The 20,169-nt window shown below is 34.2% G+C and overlaps 1 protein-coding gene across 1 annotated transcript in view; it reads right to left on the minus strand.

Moving 5' to 3' along the window:
- Positions 1 to 20,169, minus strand: part of GBE1 (1,4-alpha-glucan branching enzyme 1) — a 291,610-nt gene that overhangs the window by 84,766 nt on the left and 186,675 nt on the right. The window contains exons 8-9 of the mRNA XM_027102661.1: positions 11,579 to 11,694; positions 3,898 to 4,025 (exon numbers count right to left, since the gene is read on the minus strand). Coding sequence (XP_026958462.1) covers positions 3,898 to 4,025; positions 11,579 to 11,694 — 244 coding nt within the window. The remainder of the gene's footprint in view (positions 1 to 3,897; positions 4,026 to 11,578; positions 11,695 to 20,169) is intronic.

Genomic DNA, 20,169 nt, shown 5'->3' on the forward strand with positions numbered 1-20,169 from the left:
GCTTCTGATGAAATGGAAAGTAGAGTTAGCACACTAAGAGCGAAGAAGCAAGATGGCTTTCACTATAGTCAGTTACACTTGGAAATGGTCTTTGAGGTTATCTAGTGGATTCTCTTCATTTAGAAGATACAGAAATCGAGGCTTATTGAGGTGAAGGGATCACTAAAGACATGTTTCTCCATGGTAGAGCCAGGACTCAGACATCTGGCCTTTTGACAGGGTCTTCCTACTGTCATGACACCACTAGATTATCAGTAATCAAATAAATATACAATCAAACAGATAAGTAAAAAAATAATGGTACAAGGACCCAAATGCAACAAAATACATTATTATAACAACTGTGGTAAAATATGGGACAAGTACTAGTAATTCTAACTCCACAATATCTTTCCAATAAATTCTTTTCCTTTGCTCCATTTCTACAGACACTATCTTATTTAACCTACATTACTGTTTGCTTCAACCACTATGTTTCCAAACAAAGTTCCCCATCTCCAGTTTCTCTTTACCCTAATTGCTGCTGAAGAGTCTGCTCCTATCACTGCTTGCCGATAGCTTTCAATAGCCAACAATAAAAAACTCAAATTCTTCAATTTAAGATATAATTCAACAATTATACTTTAAGTGTTGACAATATAGTTCACTATTTGATTATCGGCTTCCTCATTCACTGTTAAAATTTAAGATCCATGGAGCAGGACTTTGGTTGCTGTTGCTGTTGCCATTGTCCACTGACATATGCCAGGAATCTAGAATAGTAGAAGAGTCGCTGGCATAAGGCAGGAACTCAGTAACTCCCTGCTGAGTGAATGCATGAAGGTGCTGCCAAGGATTTCAAGATACATAAGACATAATACTTGACTTGCTGGATTCATGAACTAGGACCTAAATGAACATGCACACACATACACTTATCACGAAATGACAACGTGCGTGGCTGTCATAATTGTTAGCTGAAGTACACAGAAAGTGCAAGGAAGAGACCTCTATCTTTCCATCGTTATTTTTACTATTTCATTTCAAATATTCAATACCTCATCCACTTTGAAACATTTACTCTTCCCTGTACTTGTCACAAGCTTTTCTGTGTGTGTCATCGCCCAAATTCTTTGGATCATTTTCCTTACTTCCTATGAAAGACTATACTCTGAGCTATACTCTGACTATACATACTCTGAGCTCTCTGAGACTTAACTGCTTCTTCTTCCACAACACCTCATCCTCAAACTTGTCCCACAGAAAAGCTGGAAAAAAAGAAACATATGACCTCTCTGGACTTCCAAAATATGTATTAATTGTTTTCTAATGGAAGAGAGCTACAGTTAAATATAGTACATGGTGGAATATATCCATAAGAAAGTATTCGTCAATAATATCTTATTTCTACATACTTCCTTATAGTTTATAAAAGTGAAAAAAGATGAATTAAAAAAAGTGAAAAAGGATGAATGTTTAACAGAAAAGAAACCATTTTAAAAGAATTATATTTATCAAAATATGTCACATTTTCACAGATATGATAGGTATTCAGTTCAATTCCTTATAAACACTGGCTGAATATGTATTAATCTCAGGCACCTGTGTTAGGCACTGGAATTACGGACACAATGCCTTCCCAAAAGAATTTTCCTAAGACCCAGAGTTTTCCTAAGACTAGTGATAAGATGACATTAAAGATCAAAATAATTTTTCTCAAGAAAACATTAAGGTACAGTCTATATTCAGTCTACAGGTAGTTTTAGCAAATAGTTTGAAAGGAAATAGAATCTGCTAAGAAAAATATTTGGACACCAATTGGTCTTAACTCCTAAATCTGACTACTAGAAGGCTGCCCCATTAATGCATATGAGATATTTCTAGCTCTATTCTGGAAGTACAGAGTTAATGACTATTCTTTTAAAATCTTAAAAGAAAAAAAAAAGTAAACATAATGGTCACTAAAATAAATATGCTTTAAATATAAAGGAGTTGATGCTTACTGACATAGGATATTAAAATTATCATGTATGTTTCAAATGAAGTTAAAATAGTTTTAATTCTTTAATATCTAAAGATGACTCATAACTATTCCAGAGGGGTAAAAAGCCTCAGTTATGAAAAAAATATTTTTAATTAATACAGCAAATATAACCATGTATAATAGTTGATATACAGAAAAAAGTCTTCAATTTTAATAACTATTATTATAAATAAATTCAAATTTCTACTACAGGACTTTATTATAACATTGCATTACTTATTCATTACACCACATTCCTTTCTTAAAAAAAAAAGTTCATGAGGATCAATTCCACATTTTGAAGAGACTCCCACTAGACAGAAAAGTGATGTATTGAAATTGAAGTAGTTTTCAATTTAAGTAGAATAAATTGAAGATACATCTTGTTTTAAAAATATCTAAAACCAAGTAATATAAAGTAGGCTAAAGTCCCCAAGTTTCCTTGGTAGAAACACTGATAATCAGACAAGAGCTCCCTAGATGATGAAACTATTTTACTTGAAATGAATGGAAAGATCAATGTAACAATTTTAAGTTTCATGTATTAAATAATTACTTCTTTTTCTTCAGTACCCACTTCTGATTTGTGCTGTCATTAATTGTTTGTAGTAATTTGTTATATATAATGTCTCGGCTTCAAATTGCCATAAATATAATTGACAAAACTAATTTTTTTTGATGTTTAACAGATAATATTAAAATATATAAAGACAAAATAAAAGTTTAAAAGTACTAATTTACATTAAAAAATATTCAGCACAGAAAGTGTTAGCATAAGTACTAAAAAGACTTATAATTTATGACCAAATATAGGTAGGTAGAGATTGTGAAACAATACAGAGTATCAAAATGGCATTGTAATTGTGGGGTTTTTAAATTTTATATGAAAATTTACTCCAGGAATTTAGGATCTATTGCTCTATTCCTAGAAGATATTTAGGAGGCAAAAGGTCTCTGTTCTCGATCCAGAGATAAACCAGGAAATCATATCACCTAGTTTGAGATTTGGAGTTTTGAGAAATGATGTATAGAAAAAAGGCTATACAAATAATAAACACTACAGGAAGGAGACTGTCACTACTGCATATCATTCCAATGAACAAAATGCCAAAAATGTGAAAATACACCTTAACTCTGACTCTTTCAATAGCCTTACTACTTTTATATGCCAACCACTACACTTTGTATAGAACAGTTTTAACACACTAAGTTCAATTTTAATAATAATTCCTAGTTAGAGGACTCACAAAACCAGAGGGACTTTACTACTAAATATAAATTAGCATAAGCATTTAACAAACTTCTTAATTTATCAAATTTATCACCAAGAGGGGAATTGTCAATTATGCATATATCGAATTATATCATTACAGTGCAGCTTTGGGACAGTTAATCATGAACCTTCAGTAATCATGAATAACTAGTGAACATTTGGCAATTTCAGAGCAATAACGTAAACATGGAAGGTAATCGCATCAGAATAAGAGAGGTTTCAGAGAAGCTCGCAGGCAGTGATCCATGCCATCTCTAATGATTAAACCAGAAAGGAAAAAAAAAATTAAACAGCCAGACGCATATTAATATTCAATTCTTTTCTGTGCTGAAGGTCACATGGCAAAAGGACCTGTCCACTGATTAGGGTATTTTACTTTCTAACCACTGGCAGTTTCTTTTTTAACAATGGAATAATGACAAGTAATTAGGGTACATTATCTGATAATAGGAAAACAGTGAATTCTGAATAATGTGCCATCCACACAAGGTAGCTGCACTATAGTCAGGGTATAATTGCACTTATGCAATTACTGACAACATAGAGATCATTCAAAAATTGTATACTGATAAAATGTTCTATTTTAAAGGGGGTCAGAGAGTAGAGATCATTATAGCTTTACCTCAGCTATTGTTATAGAATCTGGATACAGCGTGTGAACCAAATGATTTGCCAACATGATATAAGTCAAAGCGTCTTCATCTACTTCTAGTCCAAAATACTCATGGTAGTCACCGGAAAAATTCTGACCTAGAGAACAGAAAACCAATATGGATGCATCATCTTAGCATGCAAGTCTTAACTCTGCACAAATGCCTCCACCAATTAGATGGTTGATATCAGTTTTGTTATCATAGCAAAATGTCATGAGCCAGCAATTATATGATTTAACTTACAAAAGTACTCCATATCTACATTCAAAGTTCAGACAATCCTGAAATTCAATTTTTGTTTTACAAACACAAACAAAAACCCTGTGATTTAAAATTTTAATTTAATTTGAACTGAATTTTACAGGAGAAAAATGAAGTAAAATGATACCAAAGAGGGCTTCCCTGGTGGCGCAGTGGTTGGGAATATGCCTGCCAATGCAGGGGACACGGGTTCAATCCCTGGTCCGGGAAGATCCCACATGCTGTGGAGCAACTAAGCCCGTGTGCCACAACTACTGAGCCTGCGCTCTGGAGCCCGCAAGCCACAACTACTGAGCCTGAGTGCCACAACTACTAAAGCCTGCGTGCCTAGAACTCGTGCTCTGCAATGGGAGAGGCCACGCAATGAGAAGCCCATGCACCGCAACTAAGAGCAGCCCCTGCTCGTCACAACTAGAGAGGGCCCGCACGCAGCAACGAAGACCCAACACAGCCAAAAAATAAATAAATAAAAGAAATAAATTAAAAACTAAAAAATGAGACCAAAGAGATTCATAAATTTTGTTTTAGATACATTTTTTGTCACACTAAGAGATCTTAATGTTAGCTAGCTCCTATTCAATCCCTCTGAAGAAAAGGGAGGATTTTGTCTGTCGGTGGGCATTTAGGTTGCTTCCACGACCTGGCTATTGTAAACGGTGTTGCAATGAACATTGGGGTGCATGTATCATTTTGAATTATGGTTTTCTCTGGGTATATGCTCAGTAGTGGGATTGCTGGGTCATATGGTAATTCTATTTTTAGTTTTTTAAGGAACCTCCATACTGTTCTCCATAGTGGCTGTATCAATTTACATTTCCAGCAACAGTGAAAGAGGGTTCCCTTTTCTCCATACCCTCTCCAGCATTTGCTGTTTGTAGATTTTCTGATAATGCCCATTCTAACTGGTGTGAGGTGATACCTCATTGTAGTTTTGATTTGCATTTCTCTAATAATTAGTGATGATGAACAGCTTTTCATGTGCATCTTGGCCATTTGTATACTTTCTTTGGAGAAATGTCTGTTTAGGTCTTCTTACCATTTTTGAATTGGGTTGTTTGTTTTTTTAATGTTGAGCTGCATGAGCTGTTTATATATTTTGGAGATTACTCCTTTGTCCATTGATTCATTTGCAAATATTTTTTCCCATTCTGAGGGTTGTCTTTTTGTCTTGTTTATAGTTTCCTTTCTTGTGCAAAAGCTTTGAAGTTTCATTAGGTCCCATTTGTTTATTTTTGTTTTTATTTTCATTACTCTAGGAGGTGGATCAAAAAAGATCTTGCTGTGATTTACGTCAAATAGTGTTCTTCCTATGTTTTCCTCTAAGAGTTTCATAGTGCCCAGTCTTATGTTTAGGTCTCTAATCCATTTTGAGTTTATTGTTGTGTATGGTGTTGGGGAGTGCTCTAATTTCATTCTTTTACATGTAGCTGTCCACTTTCCCCAGCACCACTTATTGAAGAGACTGCCTTTTCTCCACTGTATATCCTTGCCTCCTTTGCCATAGATTAGTTGACCATAGGTGCGTGGGTTTATCTCTGGGCTTTCCATCCCATTCCACTGATCTATATTTCTGGTTCTGTGCCAGTATCATATTGTCTTGATTACTGTAGCTTTGTAGTATAGTCTGAAGTCAGGGAGCCTGATTGCTCCAGCTCCATTTTTTTCCCTAAAGACTGCTTTGGCTATCTGGGGTCTTTTGTGTCTCCATACAAATTTTAAGATTTTTTTGTTCTAGTTCTGTAAAAAACGCCATTGGTAATTTGAAAGGGATTGCATTGAATCTGTAGATTGCTTTGGTAGTATAGTCATTTTCACAATATTGATTCTTCCAAACCAAGAACATGGTATATCTCTCTATCTGTTTGTATCATCTTTAATTTCTTTCATCAGTGTCTTATAATTTTCTGCATACAGGTCTTTTGTCTCCTTAGGTAGGTTTATTCCTAGGTATTTTATTCTTTTTGTTGCAATGGCAAATGGCAGTGTTTCCTTAATTTCTCTTTCACATTTTTCATCATTAGTGTATAGGAATTCAACGGATTTCTGTGCATTGATTTTGTATCCTGCAACTTTTCCAAATTCATTGATTAAGTCTAGTAGTTTTCTGGTGGCATCTTTAGGATTCTCTATGTAGAGTATCATGTCATCTGCAAACAGTGACAGTTTTACTTCTTCTTTTCCATTCTGTATTTCTTTTATTTCTTTTTCTTCACTGATTACCGTGGCTAGGACTTCCAAAACTATGTTGAATAAGAGTGGTGAGAGTGGACATCCTTGTCTAGTTCCTGATCTTAGAGGAAATGCTTTCAGTTTTTCACCATTGAGAATGATGTGTGCTGTGGGTTTGTCATATATGGCCTTTACTATGTTGAGGTAGGTTCCTTGTATGCCCACTTGCTGGAGATTTTTTATCATAAATGGGTGTTGAATATTTTCAAAAGCTCTTTCTGCATCTATTGAGATGATCATATGGTTTTTCTTCTTCAATTTGTTAATATGGTGTACTCCTTTGATTGATTTTCGTGCATTGAAGAATCCTTGCATCCCTGGGATAAATCCCACTTGATCATGGTGTATGATCATTTTAATGTGCTGTTGGATTCTGTCTGCTAGTATTTTATTGAGGGTTTTTGCATCTATATTCATCAGTGATATTGGTCTGTAATTTTCTTTTTTTGTAGTATCTTTGTCTGGTTTTGGTATCAGCGTGATGGTGGCCTCATAGAATGAGTTTGGGAGTGTTCCTTCCTCTGCAATTTTTTGGAAGAGTTTGAGAAGGATGGGTGTTAGCTCTTCTCTAAATGTTTGATAGAATTCACCTGTGAAGCCATCTGGTCCTGGACTTGTGTTTGTTTGAAGATTTTTAATCACATTTCAATTTCATTACTTGTGATTGGTCTGTTCATATTTTCTGTTTCTTCCTGGTTCAGTCTGGGAACGTTATACCTTTCTAAGAATTTGTCCATTTCTTCCAGGTTGTCCATTTTATTGGCATAGAGTTGCTTGTAATAGTCTCTTATGATTCTTTTGTATTTCTGCGGTGTCTGTTGTAACTTCTCCTTTTCCATTTCTAATTTCATTGATTTGAGCCCTCTCCCTCTTTTTCTTGATGAGTCTGGCAAATGGTTTATCAATTTTGTTTATCTTCTCAAAGAACAAGCTTTTAGTTTTATTGATCTTTCCTATTGTTTTCCTTCTTTCTATTTCATTTATTTCTGCTCTGATCTTTATGATTTCTTTCCTTCTGCTAACTTTAGGTTTTGTTTGTTCTTCTTTCTCTAGTTCCTTTAGGTGTAAGGTTACATTGTTTATTTGAGATTTTTCTTGTTTCTTGAGGTAGACTTGTATAGCTATAAACTTCCCTCTTAGAACTGCTTTTGCTTCATCCGATACATTTTGGATCGTTGTGTTTTCATTGTCATTTGTCTCTAGGTATTTTTTGATTTCCTGTTTGATTTCTTCAGTGATCTCTTGGCTATTTAGTAACGTATTGTTTAGCCTCCACGTGTTTGTGTTTTTTACGTTTTCCCTTTAGTTCATTTCTAATCTCATAGCGCTGTGGTCAGAAAAGATGCTTAAAATGATTTCAATATTCTTAAATTTACTGAGGCTTGATTTGTGACCCAATATGTGATCTGTCCTGGAGAATGTTCTGCGTGCACTTTAGAAGAAAGTGTAATCTGTTGTTTTTGGATGGAATGTCCTATAAATATCAATTAAATCTCTCTGGTCTATTGTGTCATTTAAAGCTTGTGTTTCCTTATTAATTTTCTGTTTGAGTGATCTGTCCATTGGTGTTGAGGTGTTAAAGTCCCCCACTATTATTGTGTTACTGTCAAATTCCTCTTTTATAGCTGTTAGCAGTTGCCTTATGTATTGAGGTGCTCCTATGTTGGGTTCATATACATTTATAATTGTTATATCTTCTTCTTGGATTGATCCCTTGATCATTATGTAGTGTCCTTCCTTGTCTCTTGTAACATTCTTTATTTTAAAGTCTATTTTATCTGATATGAGTATTGCTACTCCAGGTTTCTTCTGATTTCCATTTGCATGGAATATCTTTTTCCATCCCCTCACTTTCGGTCTGTATGTGTCCCTAGGTCTGAAGTGGGTCTCTTGTAGACAGCTTATATGGGTCTTGTTTTTGTATCCATTCAGCAATCCTGTGTCTTTCGGTTGGAGCTTTTAATCCATTCACATTTAAGGTAATTATTGATATGTATGTTCCTATTACCATTTACTTAATGGTTTTGGGTTTGTTTTTTGTAGGTCCTTTTCTTTTCTTGCTCTTCCTACTTACAGAAGTTTTATACCATTTGTTCTAGAGCTGGTTTGGTGGTGCTGAATACTCTTAGCTTTTGCTTGTCTGTAAAGCTTTTGATTTCTCCATCGAATCTGAATGAGATCCTTGCCGGGTAGAATAATCTTGGTTGTAGGTTCTTCCCTTTCATCACTTTAAATATGTCATGCCACTCCCTTCTGACTTGTAGAGTTTCTGCTGAGAAATCAGCTGTTCACCTTATAGGAGTTCCCTTGTATGTTATTTGTCGTTTTTCCCTTGCTGCTTTCAATAATTTTTCTTTGTCTTTAATTTTTGCCAATTTGATTACTATGTGTCTCAGTGTGTTTCTCCTTGGGTTTATCCTGTATGGGATTCTCTGCACCTCCTGGACTTGGGTGGCTATTTCCTTTCCCATGTTAGCTATGTTTTCGACTATAATCACTTCAAATATTTTGTCGGGTCCATTCTCTCTGTCTTCTCCTTCTGGGACCCCTATAATGCCAATGTTGCTGCGTTTAATGTTGTCCCAGAGGTCTCTTAGACTGTCATCATGTCTTTTCATTGTTTTCTCTTTATTCTCTTCTGCAGCAGTGAATACCAGTATTCTGTCTTCCAGGTCACTTATCCGATCTTCTGCCTCAGTGATTCTGCTATTGACTCCTTCTAGTGTATTTTTCATTTCAGTTATTACATTGTTCATCTCTGTTTGTTTGTTCTTTAATTCTTCTAGGTCTTTTTTTTTTTTTTTTTTTTTTTTTGCGGTACGCGGGCCTCTCACTGTTGTGGCCTCTCCCGTTGTGGAGCACAGGCTCCGGACGCACAGGCTCAGTGGCCATGGCTCATGGGCCTAGCCGCTCCGCAGCACGTGGGATCTTCCTGCACCGGGGCATGAACGGGCGTCTCCTGCGTCAACCACTGTGCCACCAGGGAAGACCCCTCTTCTAGGTTTTTGTTAAACATTTCTTGCTTCTCAATCTCTGCCTCCATTATTTCTCCTAGTTCCTGGATTATCTTCACTATCACTATTCTGAATTCTTTTTCTGTAAGGTTGCCTATCTCCTCTTCATTTAGTTGGTTTCTGGGGTTTTATCTTGTTCCTTCAACTGGTACATAGCCCTCTGCCTTTTCATCCTGTCTATCTTTCTGTGAATGTGGTTTTTGTTCCACAGGCTGCAGGATTGTAGTTCTTCTTGCTTCTGCTCTCTGCCCTCTGTTGGATTAGGCTATCTAAGAGGCTTGTGCATGTTTCCTGATGGGAGGGACTGGCGGTGGGTAGAGATGGCTGTTGTTCTGGTGGGCAGAATTCAATAAAACTTGAATCCCCTTGTCTGCTAATGGGTGGGGCTGGGTTCCTTCCCTGTTGTTTGTTTGGCCTGAGGCGACCCAACTCTGAGGCCTTCCCGGGCTTTTTGTTGGTACTAATGGCGGACTCTGGGAGGGCTCACACCAAGGAGTACTTCCCAGAACTTCTGTTACCAGTGTCCTTATCCTCGTGGTGAGCCACAGCCACACCCCGCCTCTGCAGGAGTCCCTCCAAGGCTAGCAGGTAGGTCTGGTTCAGTCTCCTATGGAGTCATTGCTCCTTCCCTTGGGTTCCGATGCGCACACTACTTTGTGTGTGCCCTCCAAGAGTGGAGTCTCTGTTTTCCCCAGTCCTGTCGAAGTTCTCTAATCAAATCTTGCTATCCTTCAAAGTCTGATTCTCTACAAATTCCTCCTCCCGTTCCCAGACCCCCAGGTTGGAAAGCCTGATGTGGGGCTCAAAACCTTCACTCCAGTTGGTAGACTTCTGTGGTATAAGTGTTCTCCAGTTTGTGATTCACCCACCCAGCAGTTATGGGATTTGATTTTATTGTGATTGCACCCCTCCTATCATCTCATTGTGGCTTCTCCTTTGTCTTTGGATGTGGGGTATCTTTTTTCATGAGTTCCAGTGTTTTCCTGTCGATGATTGTTCAGCAGTTAGTTGTGATTCCAGTGTTCTAGCAAGATGGAGTGAGAGCACGTCCTTCTACTCCGCCATCTTGAAGAATGTCTACTGTCTCAGTATTTGTTATTATCCTCATCTCAAAGTGGGAAAGCATGCTAAGTAACTCAGAATGTTTTTCTTTACCATTTCTTGGACCCTGTACCCATAAAAAGCATATCCCATATCCATGGATTTCAGTTCATTTCACCAATTCCACAATTCCTTGGATAATACCTAGCCCTCAGCACAGCGAGGTTCTGCTGGGGCATGTAGGTGTTTTAATCTAGGAGAGGATATTTTTGAATTTTGTATTGCTTGCCTTTTTCATCCCCTAAGTCAGCTTCTCTCCAAAGTGGAAGATATCAATGAAATCTGTCATGTCTTATAGATTCAACTTCTTCCCTAGGAATGTTTCATGTGGCCAGCATCTTGACTGAGAGCAGTTAACAGCACACTTTGAATATAGCATCTTTTCTTGGCAGCCACTTTTTGATTTATACTCTAAAGTCAATTTTTTGGATTGGTTGTTGCCAGTAAATATTTGGTCATTAAAAAAATAATAATTATTCTCCATGTTATCAATTGAAGGATTAGGATTCTGTGATCCCAATTCTCTGTACAACTTTTTAACTGAAGATCTTTGATCCATATTTTTAATTACAGATTAATTTACAATTTAATTTTAACTGAGCACATCTATATTTAAAATATACATATTTTCTTCAATGTTTAATATGCAAAGGAACCCATACATTAACAAATGTTCTCATTTATTATTTTTGTTATTTATTTTTCATTACAAATGCTGTCATGTTCACAGCCTGAGGGTGCTGTAATAAATGGTATCCTTAAAAAGCATTTTTAAAAGAATGCTACATATTAAAGAGAGCATATTATTAAGTAGATACATTTCAAAGAAAATCATTATATTTTATTTACTTATAAAATGTATTTGACCCAATCTCTTGCCAAAAAGGGATCAGAGAAAAGACATACACAATGGAACTAATAAAAAATCAATCCAACAATAATGGCTACTGCAGCGACATAACTGAACCCCAAGCCTGGTTGTAATCTTCCAGTAAAAAATAAAATAAAATCATTAGTTACATCTGTAATGTATCAGGTTACCTACCTATTCCATGGTGATGATACAGCATGGATGTAACACCATCAAAACGAAATCCATCAAATCCATATTCTTCCAACCACCATCTTATGTTTGACAGAAGAAATCTTAAAACTTCCCAGCTAAAATATTAGATAAATATATATTTAAGCATAATGTATATAGTATTTTCCTTAATTCTTATACATCATTTGCTAAGAGTAATAATTAAAATCAAAATCTCTCTCTTAGGAATCATGATGTTCAAAGAAATGTATCACATAAACAACAGAAAACTACTAAGATTTACCTCATTTGTTTGATGAAATTCATTCTAATAGGAAAATGTGCTAAATTTCTTTAGCTGCAAAATCACTCAATATCTGAGAAAAACCTAAGGAAAAAATGTGTCAGTCTGGTCCAAAGTGCAGGGACTCTGTCTTGTTCAACGAAAACATACAGTGATTACTACACAGTATTGGTTACTAAAAAAAGGAAAAAAAAAAGAAAAAAAAAACAAAAACACAAAGTCTGTCACTTATCTCTGAATTTTCATCACGATTTTTCATGTGATATAACCACAGTTACGTAGTTTCTCCTTTCAGAAAATATAATTTCATTATCAATAGAAAACTGCTTTCAGCCTTCAGTGTTTGCTTAAAATATTTCCTTATTCTACAGTTTAAAACAGATATAGTTCAGAATAAAAAGTAAAATAAAAAAGAGAGTTTTAAAATCAACCATATGATAAGCAGTATTATACTTACTGGACTTGTTTTGTGAGGGTAAAAGAAGGAGACCTAATTACTAGAATATACATGTTTAATAAAGTAAAAAGTTCTACAAGTTAAAGAGTCCTATATCCATAAAAACAGAAAGAAAACAAAGAACTGTTATAACTCAATTAAAAACACCACATGAAACAAGGCTATTTTGGACAATTGAAAAGAAGGCATCATCAATTAGTATTTTTTTTTAGTCATACAGTTATGGTTGAGTTCTCTATCTCATTATAACTACGGTCTTAAGACTCTAATACCTCATTTAGTTTAATGACAAAGCAGTAATAGTGTACACAATTCCTTAACCCATTTGAAATTTATGTACTTTTTTTAACCTTCAATATATTAAAGAGCCATCTGACATAAGTGGAGATTAAGTCATCACAATCAACTCCAGAATTGTAAATCAAAACTTTGGGGCAAGATGAGTATCGTTGGTAATTAACTGCTTTAAATAAGTTACTTTGAGTTTTGAAAACTTACTCAAAGTTAAGAAATGAAAAAAAAAAACAGAAATCCAAGCAATCCAGTTGATATGAAAGGGAGCCCGGAGGTTCTAGATTGTTAGGTCCAAGCCATGATGAAGGCAGAATATACCAATGTTTCTATTAATGCATATTCATTTAGGGTTTAAAGAGAAAAAATTCTGTTTAACAAAAAGAAATGAATATATCAAAATTGCTCTATTTTTTTGAAGTTTCTTTAAAATTAATAAACTTTATTTTTTAGAGCAGTTTTGGGTTCACTGAAAAATTTAAAGGAAGCATGCCTATACTTTTTTTTTAACAAGGTTGCTATATGAATATTTCAGAAAGAATAAATTTGCATATCAATAATCCTTTCTAAACAATATTTTGAAAAGGTCATACTTTTCTCATTTGACTGGTAATGTATATTTTACTTCTGAAAGGCAAACTGAAAGTTATTTTTAGCCCAAAATACCTCAGAGTAGGACCAAAACCTGTTTAAAAACTAAATATCTTGGGTAGATGTATGAAGATATGAATATGTAAACCAGAGTTCACAGACTGTCCCTGGGCCTGATCTGACATGTATTACTGTTTTGTTTACCTTGCAGAAGGCAGTAGACCCTTGAACAACACAGGTTCGAACTACACAGGTCCACTTATATTTTTTTTCAATAAATATACAGTCATCCCTCCATATTCTTGGATTAGCATCCTTGGATACAAAGCGACCACAGTATTCATTATACTATGCCACTTTATATAAGGGACTTGAGCATCTGTGGATTTTGGTATATGGTGGGGCTCCTGGAACCAATCTTCTGGAGATGTTGAGGGACAACTGTACTTTCAATTTTCAGTTTGAATTTCTGAAGATGGAACATGTACTTTCTGGTTCCTCCCAGTACCTGCAACGCCACATTTTCATACCAACCCTACTGACACATTTACATCACCATCTTGGGCTGGTGGACATTTACTGTCAATTTCTAACATAAATATTAGACATTTATGTTAGGCAGGTAAACACATTCAAATGTGAAAACTTCATCCTAATATCTACAGAGATAAAGTAAGAGAAAAGAAGAAAAAAAGCCAATGATATTGCAATTCAATAAAAAGCAGAAAAGAAGGTGATGTGAATCTAATTATTAAAAAGAAAGTACTGTGCAATATCACATACTTGATTAAGGGCGGAGTTACTAAATGTCCTACTGATTCCTGTTATTACAATATTTAAACTACCTTCTTCTCGACCAAAAGGAGTTATAAAACTATATTTAACATACTTGGCTGTAACTATGTGAGTAGACAGATTCTTGGTATGAGTAAATAGAAAAAGAATTTCCTGTGATAATCAGAAAAGAAACAATAATGAAAATGGAGCATATAATTAAAATGTTCAAATGGGTTAAAAAAATACTAAATTCTATCCTATGGACCTCTAAAATTCTCTTAACCTGAAACAAAGTCTAAACAACATAAAAATTCTTTAAAAAAATCACCACAAGATTAAACAGATAGGAACAAATCAAATTTGTAGTGCTTTCAAAATAATCCATTTTATTATATTTTATGAATATGTAAATCATTAATAAAACATAAAATAGATGTGTAGTCTGTGGAGATAGAAAAGAGATTCAGTTGACCCTTGAACAATATGGGTTTGAACAGTGTGGGTCCACTAATACGTGGATATTTTTCGATAAATACAGTATCTGTATTTTCATTTTACAGATCTTTAAATTAGCAAACTGTGGGGAAAAGTTTGTGTTCAATTAGAGATCACAATATGTGGAATCAAAAGAACTATAGTTTGAGTCCTGATTCTAATCCAAACTGTTTCAGCTTGAGTGAGTCATTTATCAATACTTTGTTTGTGAGGCAGAGATAGCAGATGTGGATTTCAACTGAGCAGGGGTATGTGCATCTAAACCCCAAGTTGTTCAACGGTCAACTGGACACAAAATTTTACAGGGGAGTAAACTATCTAGAATGAAAATAGTAAAGAAACAAACTCTAGAACATTTTGTTTTTTAACAAAATTTTGGGAAATACATTCAGGAAAAAAATCACATCTAAAATTTTCAAGTTAGTAGCAGTAAATAGAAAGCAAAAGTTAAAAGTATCAATTCTCTGGTTATACATATTTTTTAAAACTAGATTATTTTAAAAAGTTAGTAAAAAAATTGATCTTATAAAGGTAACATTTTATAAATAAATAGCCTTTGTTGTTCAAGAAAAAATAAACTACCAGTGCAGGAAATAGGGGGAAAGACAGACTCATAATTATGTTCCCAATATTTCTGTAGTCCAAATTTTCTCTTATCATTTTAGCATGATAAATCCAGACAGATAAATTCACTCTATAAACTCAGTGTCCTAATAAAACTAATTTAAAACACAGGTTGCTTGCACTCAGATCACAAAAATTGGGGCTTTCAAGACCTAACAAGACAGAGAACCAGGAAGACTGAGGTCTGAGTCCCTAAATGACCAGACCGTACACGTGAGTAATTGCATGGACACAATCCAGAACTCAAAGTTGAAAAACAGCAGGTTTTAGAGGGTTTACAGTATCACTGGAATAAAGATGTAGCTTTCTTTTTTTTTTCTTACACTATGTAAACATCTAACTTAATGTTAACAATGTATTTAATTATTATATAAATATATTTATCCCAGGTCACTGAAGTTAAATTACAAGAGGAAAGCTGTGCCGGGAGCCCTCCAGACAACATCCAGATTTAGTGATTCATTAGGGGACCTACAGGAGTAAGCATATAGTCATGCTCATGGCTATGATTTATTACATACAGTAAAAGGATAGAAAGCAAAATCGGTAAAGAAAAAGGTGCATGGGGCAAAGTTCAAAGGAGTCTAGGTGTAAACTTCCAAGAGTCGCCCTCTCCTGATAGTCACACTTAATTCCTCTGACAACAAACTCACAACACTTGTGAAATGTCATCTACCAGGGAAGCTCGTGAGAGACTCAGTTCTCAGGAGTTTTACTGGGGGCTGGTGAAATCTTAAATATATGTTAAAAATCTAAATCTAAAGGACCTCCAGTTGAGGTACTCTGTTTTGCACCCTACTTTTCAGCAGTCACATGTACGATGCAATTATTAAGCTTATACATGAATGAAATCGTTCACTGAATCTAAGCTTTGCCTTATAAATAGAACACCAGAACAAACTTAAGGAATATATACCAGTGAAAATATAGATTTCTGGAAGACGTCTATTACTAATCCTACTATCATAAATTTCAAATTCAGCACCCATAAATTGCATTTTTCCTTCTTTGAGGGGCTGAGAAGAAGAGTTAGGATATATTCCAAATTATGACTGAATTACAAATATTACTCAATGTGCTCTGTAGTAATAAATGAACTGAATCATCTCAATTGAATGGTTTGCCTTGAGTCAAAGTAGGAAAACATCTGGCAAAGGGTACGACAGAAAAGGCAATTTACTTTTTCTACTTCAAAATGTCATCAGACAGCCCATGACACAGTTAATATATCCAGTTGATTAGAGTCCCATAAAAATATAAAGCAGAATTTAAGAGTACAGTTTTACTTTGGTTTGTTACAGCAGACAAGGTGGGGCTTTGATTTTAAGATTATTCCACTGACACAAGGCTTTTAAAGTCTGTCCTTAAAAACCACAAAGTAGCCTAGTTTCCAAACAACTGGAAGAATTTGATGCTAACAAATATATACTTAGGGACCAGCTTGAATGTATTTGAGAAGTAACCTTTTTTAGTTATTAGCTTTCTATCTTAAACCAATTAACACATAAATTTGAAACAGATACTATGTCATATATACTGCCTAAGATCGATTGATTAGCTTACTCATATATTTTATGAAGCAAAAACAAAATCCCTAAAATCCAGAAAAAGATAATGAAATGCACTGACTTTCCTGTGAATCATAAACCACTAAAAATGTTGAAATTACAGGTGTCTGATATAGAAACTGAATATGTCAATGAAAAATATATAAATTTAAGGATTTCTGGCAATCAAAATAATCAGTCTAATTGGTTTGGATGTCTGAAATATTCAACCTGTAATCAAGGAATGATGATTTATTAAGATAATTTTGTCACACACATAATTCTAATATTAAGGTTTTTAGGAAATATCCCTAAAATCAAAAACTGTTGATTTGTCTCACATTCTGCCAATGAACTTTATAATGAAATAAAACATAGTCAAATTTTCTTGGCAAGCAAGTATAATCAGATGTAACCACACTTATTAGATGAAGTTACATTTTGTAATTCAAAACTATTTGCCTAATGTATTTATTTGTGGCCCTGAATAACTTCTAGAATTTTCAAAATCAGCCACTTAGACCACTGGATGTTACTAACCCCACTAATATTGCATACAAATAAATAGGAGACATTTTTAAGCAGTGGTCAAATATCAAAATATGAAGAAAAATTATATATTCCTCTTAGCTATTACAAAGTCTTTGAAGCTGAATGGCTATTAAAACATACATCATAAAACCATAAAGCAAAAGTTACATGTTTTGATCTGGGTATTTCAACTGAGGCAGCAGATTAAACTTAAACAAAGAAAGTACTTTGAGACTTTTTCTTTTATAGAAAAATATGGCATGTCAAATAGAAGGACAGAGTCTTGAATCACAATAACATTTTTTTTTAAAGGAAGATACTCTTTTTAAAGGAAACTAACATTTTTTTAAAGGAAGATACTAAAAAGCAGGTAACATCTTACTACGTACTCTATTTTTAAAAATAAAAAAACCTCATCTATCAGTATAATTTTACTGTAACTAGTCAATAAAGGGAAAATGCTATAGTTTTGCTTTTTACTTTGTCAACAGAAATTATACTGTCAGTCAATTGGAATTGATTGAGAAAAATTTTAAACATCAAAAAGTGCAAAAAGTGCTTATTCATATTTCATACAACATAATAGTGTCATCTATAACAAAATGTATCTAGGTCTTTAGACAGTATATTGAGGCAACTGTATATATTAATTTCAAACAAAATTAGATAGCAATAAGCACACAACTTAATGAGACAAAGTATTAATTCAACTACTAAAAATCTGTAATAATATAAATTTCAGAAATGGGTTTTTATTATAAAATATGATTTTGAAGTTTTCTTTTCAATATCACGTTGTTTTTCTTATTTCAACCTGTACAACTTTATTTTATTTAAATTAATATACTGTTTAATCATATTATATCCACTGAGCCCTGGTTATCTACATTCATTATTACAATAAAACATTTTCTTCCCCTTAAGGCCTAAATTGTACTTAGCTTATTAAATATTGAATTAAAATTACCTCCATTTATATTATCTGTAAGTTTAATCAGGTATTCTCTAGGAAATAAGTAGAAAAGGATGGCATATTATACTTTCATATGCTAAATGTTTCCAATTATACTTTTCCTAAAAAAAAAAAGAAATACTCGAGAAATGTTCAAGTCTCTCTTTTCTCTAAATTTATATTCTTAACAAGCTTGGTTACCTTCTCAAGTAAGATGAGAAAAATGCAAACTTCAAGGGGAGTGTGTTTGTCCCTGTGTATGTGTGTGTATAGGAGTGGGGAGCAGAGTGGTAAGGGACCAGCAGTGAAAGCAAAAGTGATTTTCAGTCTGATACAAAAAAAGAGATAAATCTAAAATAACTAATAACCCACTCTGATAATGATTAACTACTCTGAATGATTAAGAAATTAATAAGTTTTCATACTATTTATTTTTATTTATTTATTTATTTTGCGGTACGCGGGCCTCTCACTGTTGTGGCCTCTCCCGTTGCGGAGCACAGGCTCCGGATGTGCAGGCTCAGCGGCCATGGCTCACAGGCCCAGCCGCTCCACGGCATGTGGGATCTTCCCGGACCGGGGCACGAACCCGCGTCCCATGCATCGGCAGGCGGACTCTCAACCACTGCGCCACCAGGGAAGCCCCATACTATTTATTTTTAAATCAGTTTCTATTTCTTTGCTTTCTCATAAAGATTGTTACCAAAGGTGATTTTTCAAAGCATTAGGGCTTATCAAATATACTATTAAAATTTGGACAAAACTTAGATCTTTTTCAAAGTTAGAGGGCGCAAAAAAGCTGAGCATCTCAAGGTCCAGAAAGCAGAAAGCCAAGCTAAATCATCCTCTATAATGAAACATAGGGGAGGTATTATATGAAATTATTACATATCTCATCTGAACAAGGCATTGCTCTTCTACAGAACAAATCACTATAGGTTAGCTAATTACATATACATACATACAGGTACACAGATACACATCCATCTTTTCCAAACAAGGTTAAAAATTCAACCTTACCTATAGAATGAAAATAATTATTGCTCCAGATCAAAACTGACAGTGACTTAAACATATAGAGATATACATTATTGGCAAATATTAAACTATAATTGGTAATCAGATTTTAAAAGCTTATTTTAATGGTAAAAGTTTGGAAACATTAACTATTTACATATTTCTCATTTTTCAATTTTTCTCTTCTGATTGATTTATTTCTAATAGATTAACTTGATATTTAAGTGAACTATTATAATATTTCTATTGTAGAAAAATAACTCATAAACTTGATAATTTTCCATCACTGTATTAAAATTTGTAACTAGATATATAATGTTTATTTACTTATATTTAACTAGCTTCATTTCAAAAGACTGACTTGAGGTAACTTAAAGATAAATACATCTAGACAGCATCAAAAATAAATGAGAAAAATACAAGTGAAGGAGAACAAAGATCTGTAGATAAACAAGTATAAAGCATCTGGGAATTAATTTTCTTTTCTAGTCCAAAATAATTATGATTTTATAGACTATATTGACTACAAGAGGATTTTCCTCGACTATCAACCCTAAATAATTAATATTTTAAGACAACATTCAAGAAAAATACTATTATAGTTTATATAAAGTTACAGATATTTAGAATACTAAGGAAGTTGCAATGCAACAATGTACTCTGAGACCAAAAATGGATAAGCACTCTGGGGAGGAGATGAGTTGGGGAATACCAGTTGTATAGGGATAGAGATAAGGCAAGGGAAAAAAGAAGCACCTAGTTCTTCAGAAAATGTTATGTGCATGCCTGTGTGTGTGTGTGTGTGTGTGTGTGTGTGTGTGTGTGTGTGTGTTCGGGGGTGGGAAATTGAGGAAAACTGTATGGGAAGCTGCTATTAATCATATTTAAATTTCAACTATCACTCCTTCAGCAGTTTTCAAATTTGCACTAACCTTGTTAAATAAGATATAGTTCTTTAATGTCTATTTGTACACATTCCTACAAACAAAAGGAATTAGCATTTAGCAGGCTGGCTAGAATAGAACA

The sequence above is a fragment of the Aethalodelphis obliquidens genome, unplaced genomic scaffold (assembly GCF_003676395.1).
Source record: "Aethalodelphis obliquidens isolate GAN/ISIS:26980383/991018 unplaced genomic scaffold, ASM367639v1 scaffold1, whole genome shotgun sequence".
NCBI classification, from domain to species: Eukaryota; Metazoa; Chordata; class Mammalia; order Artiodactyla; family Delphinidae; genus Aethalodelphis; species Aethalodelphis obliquidens.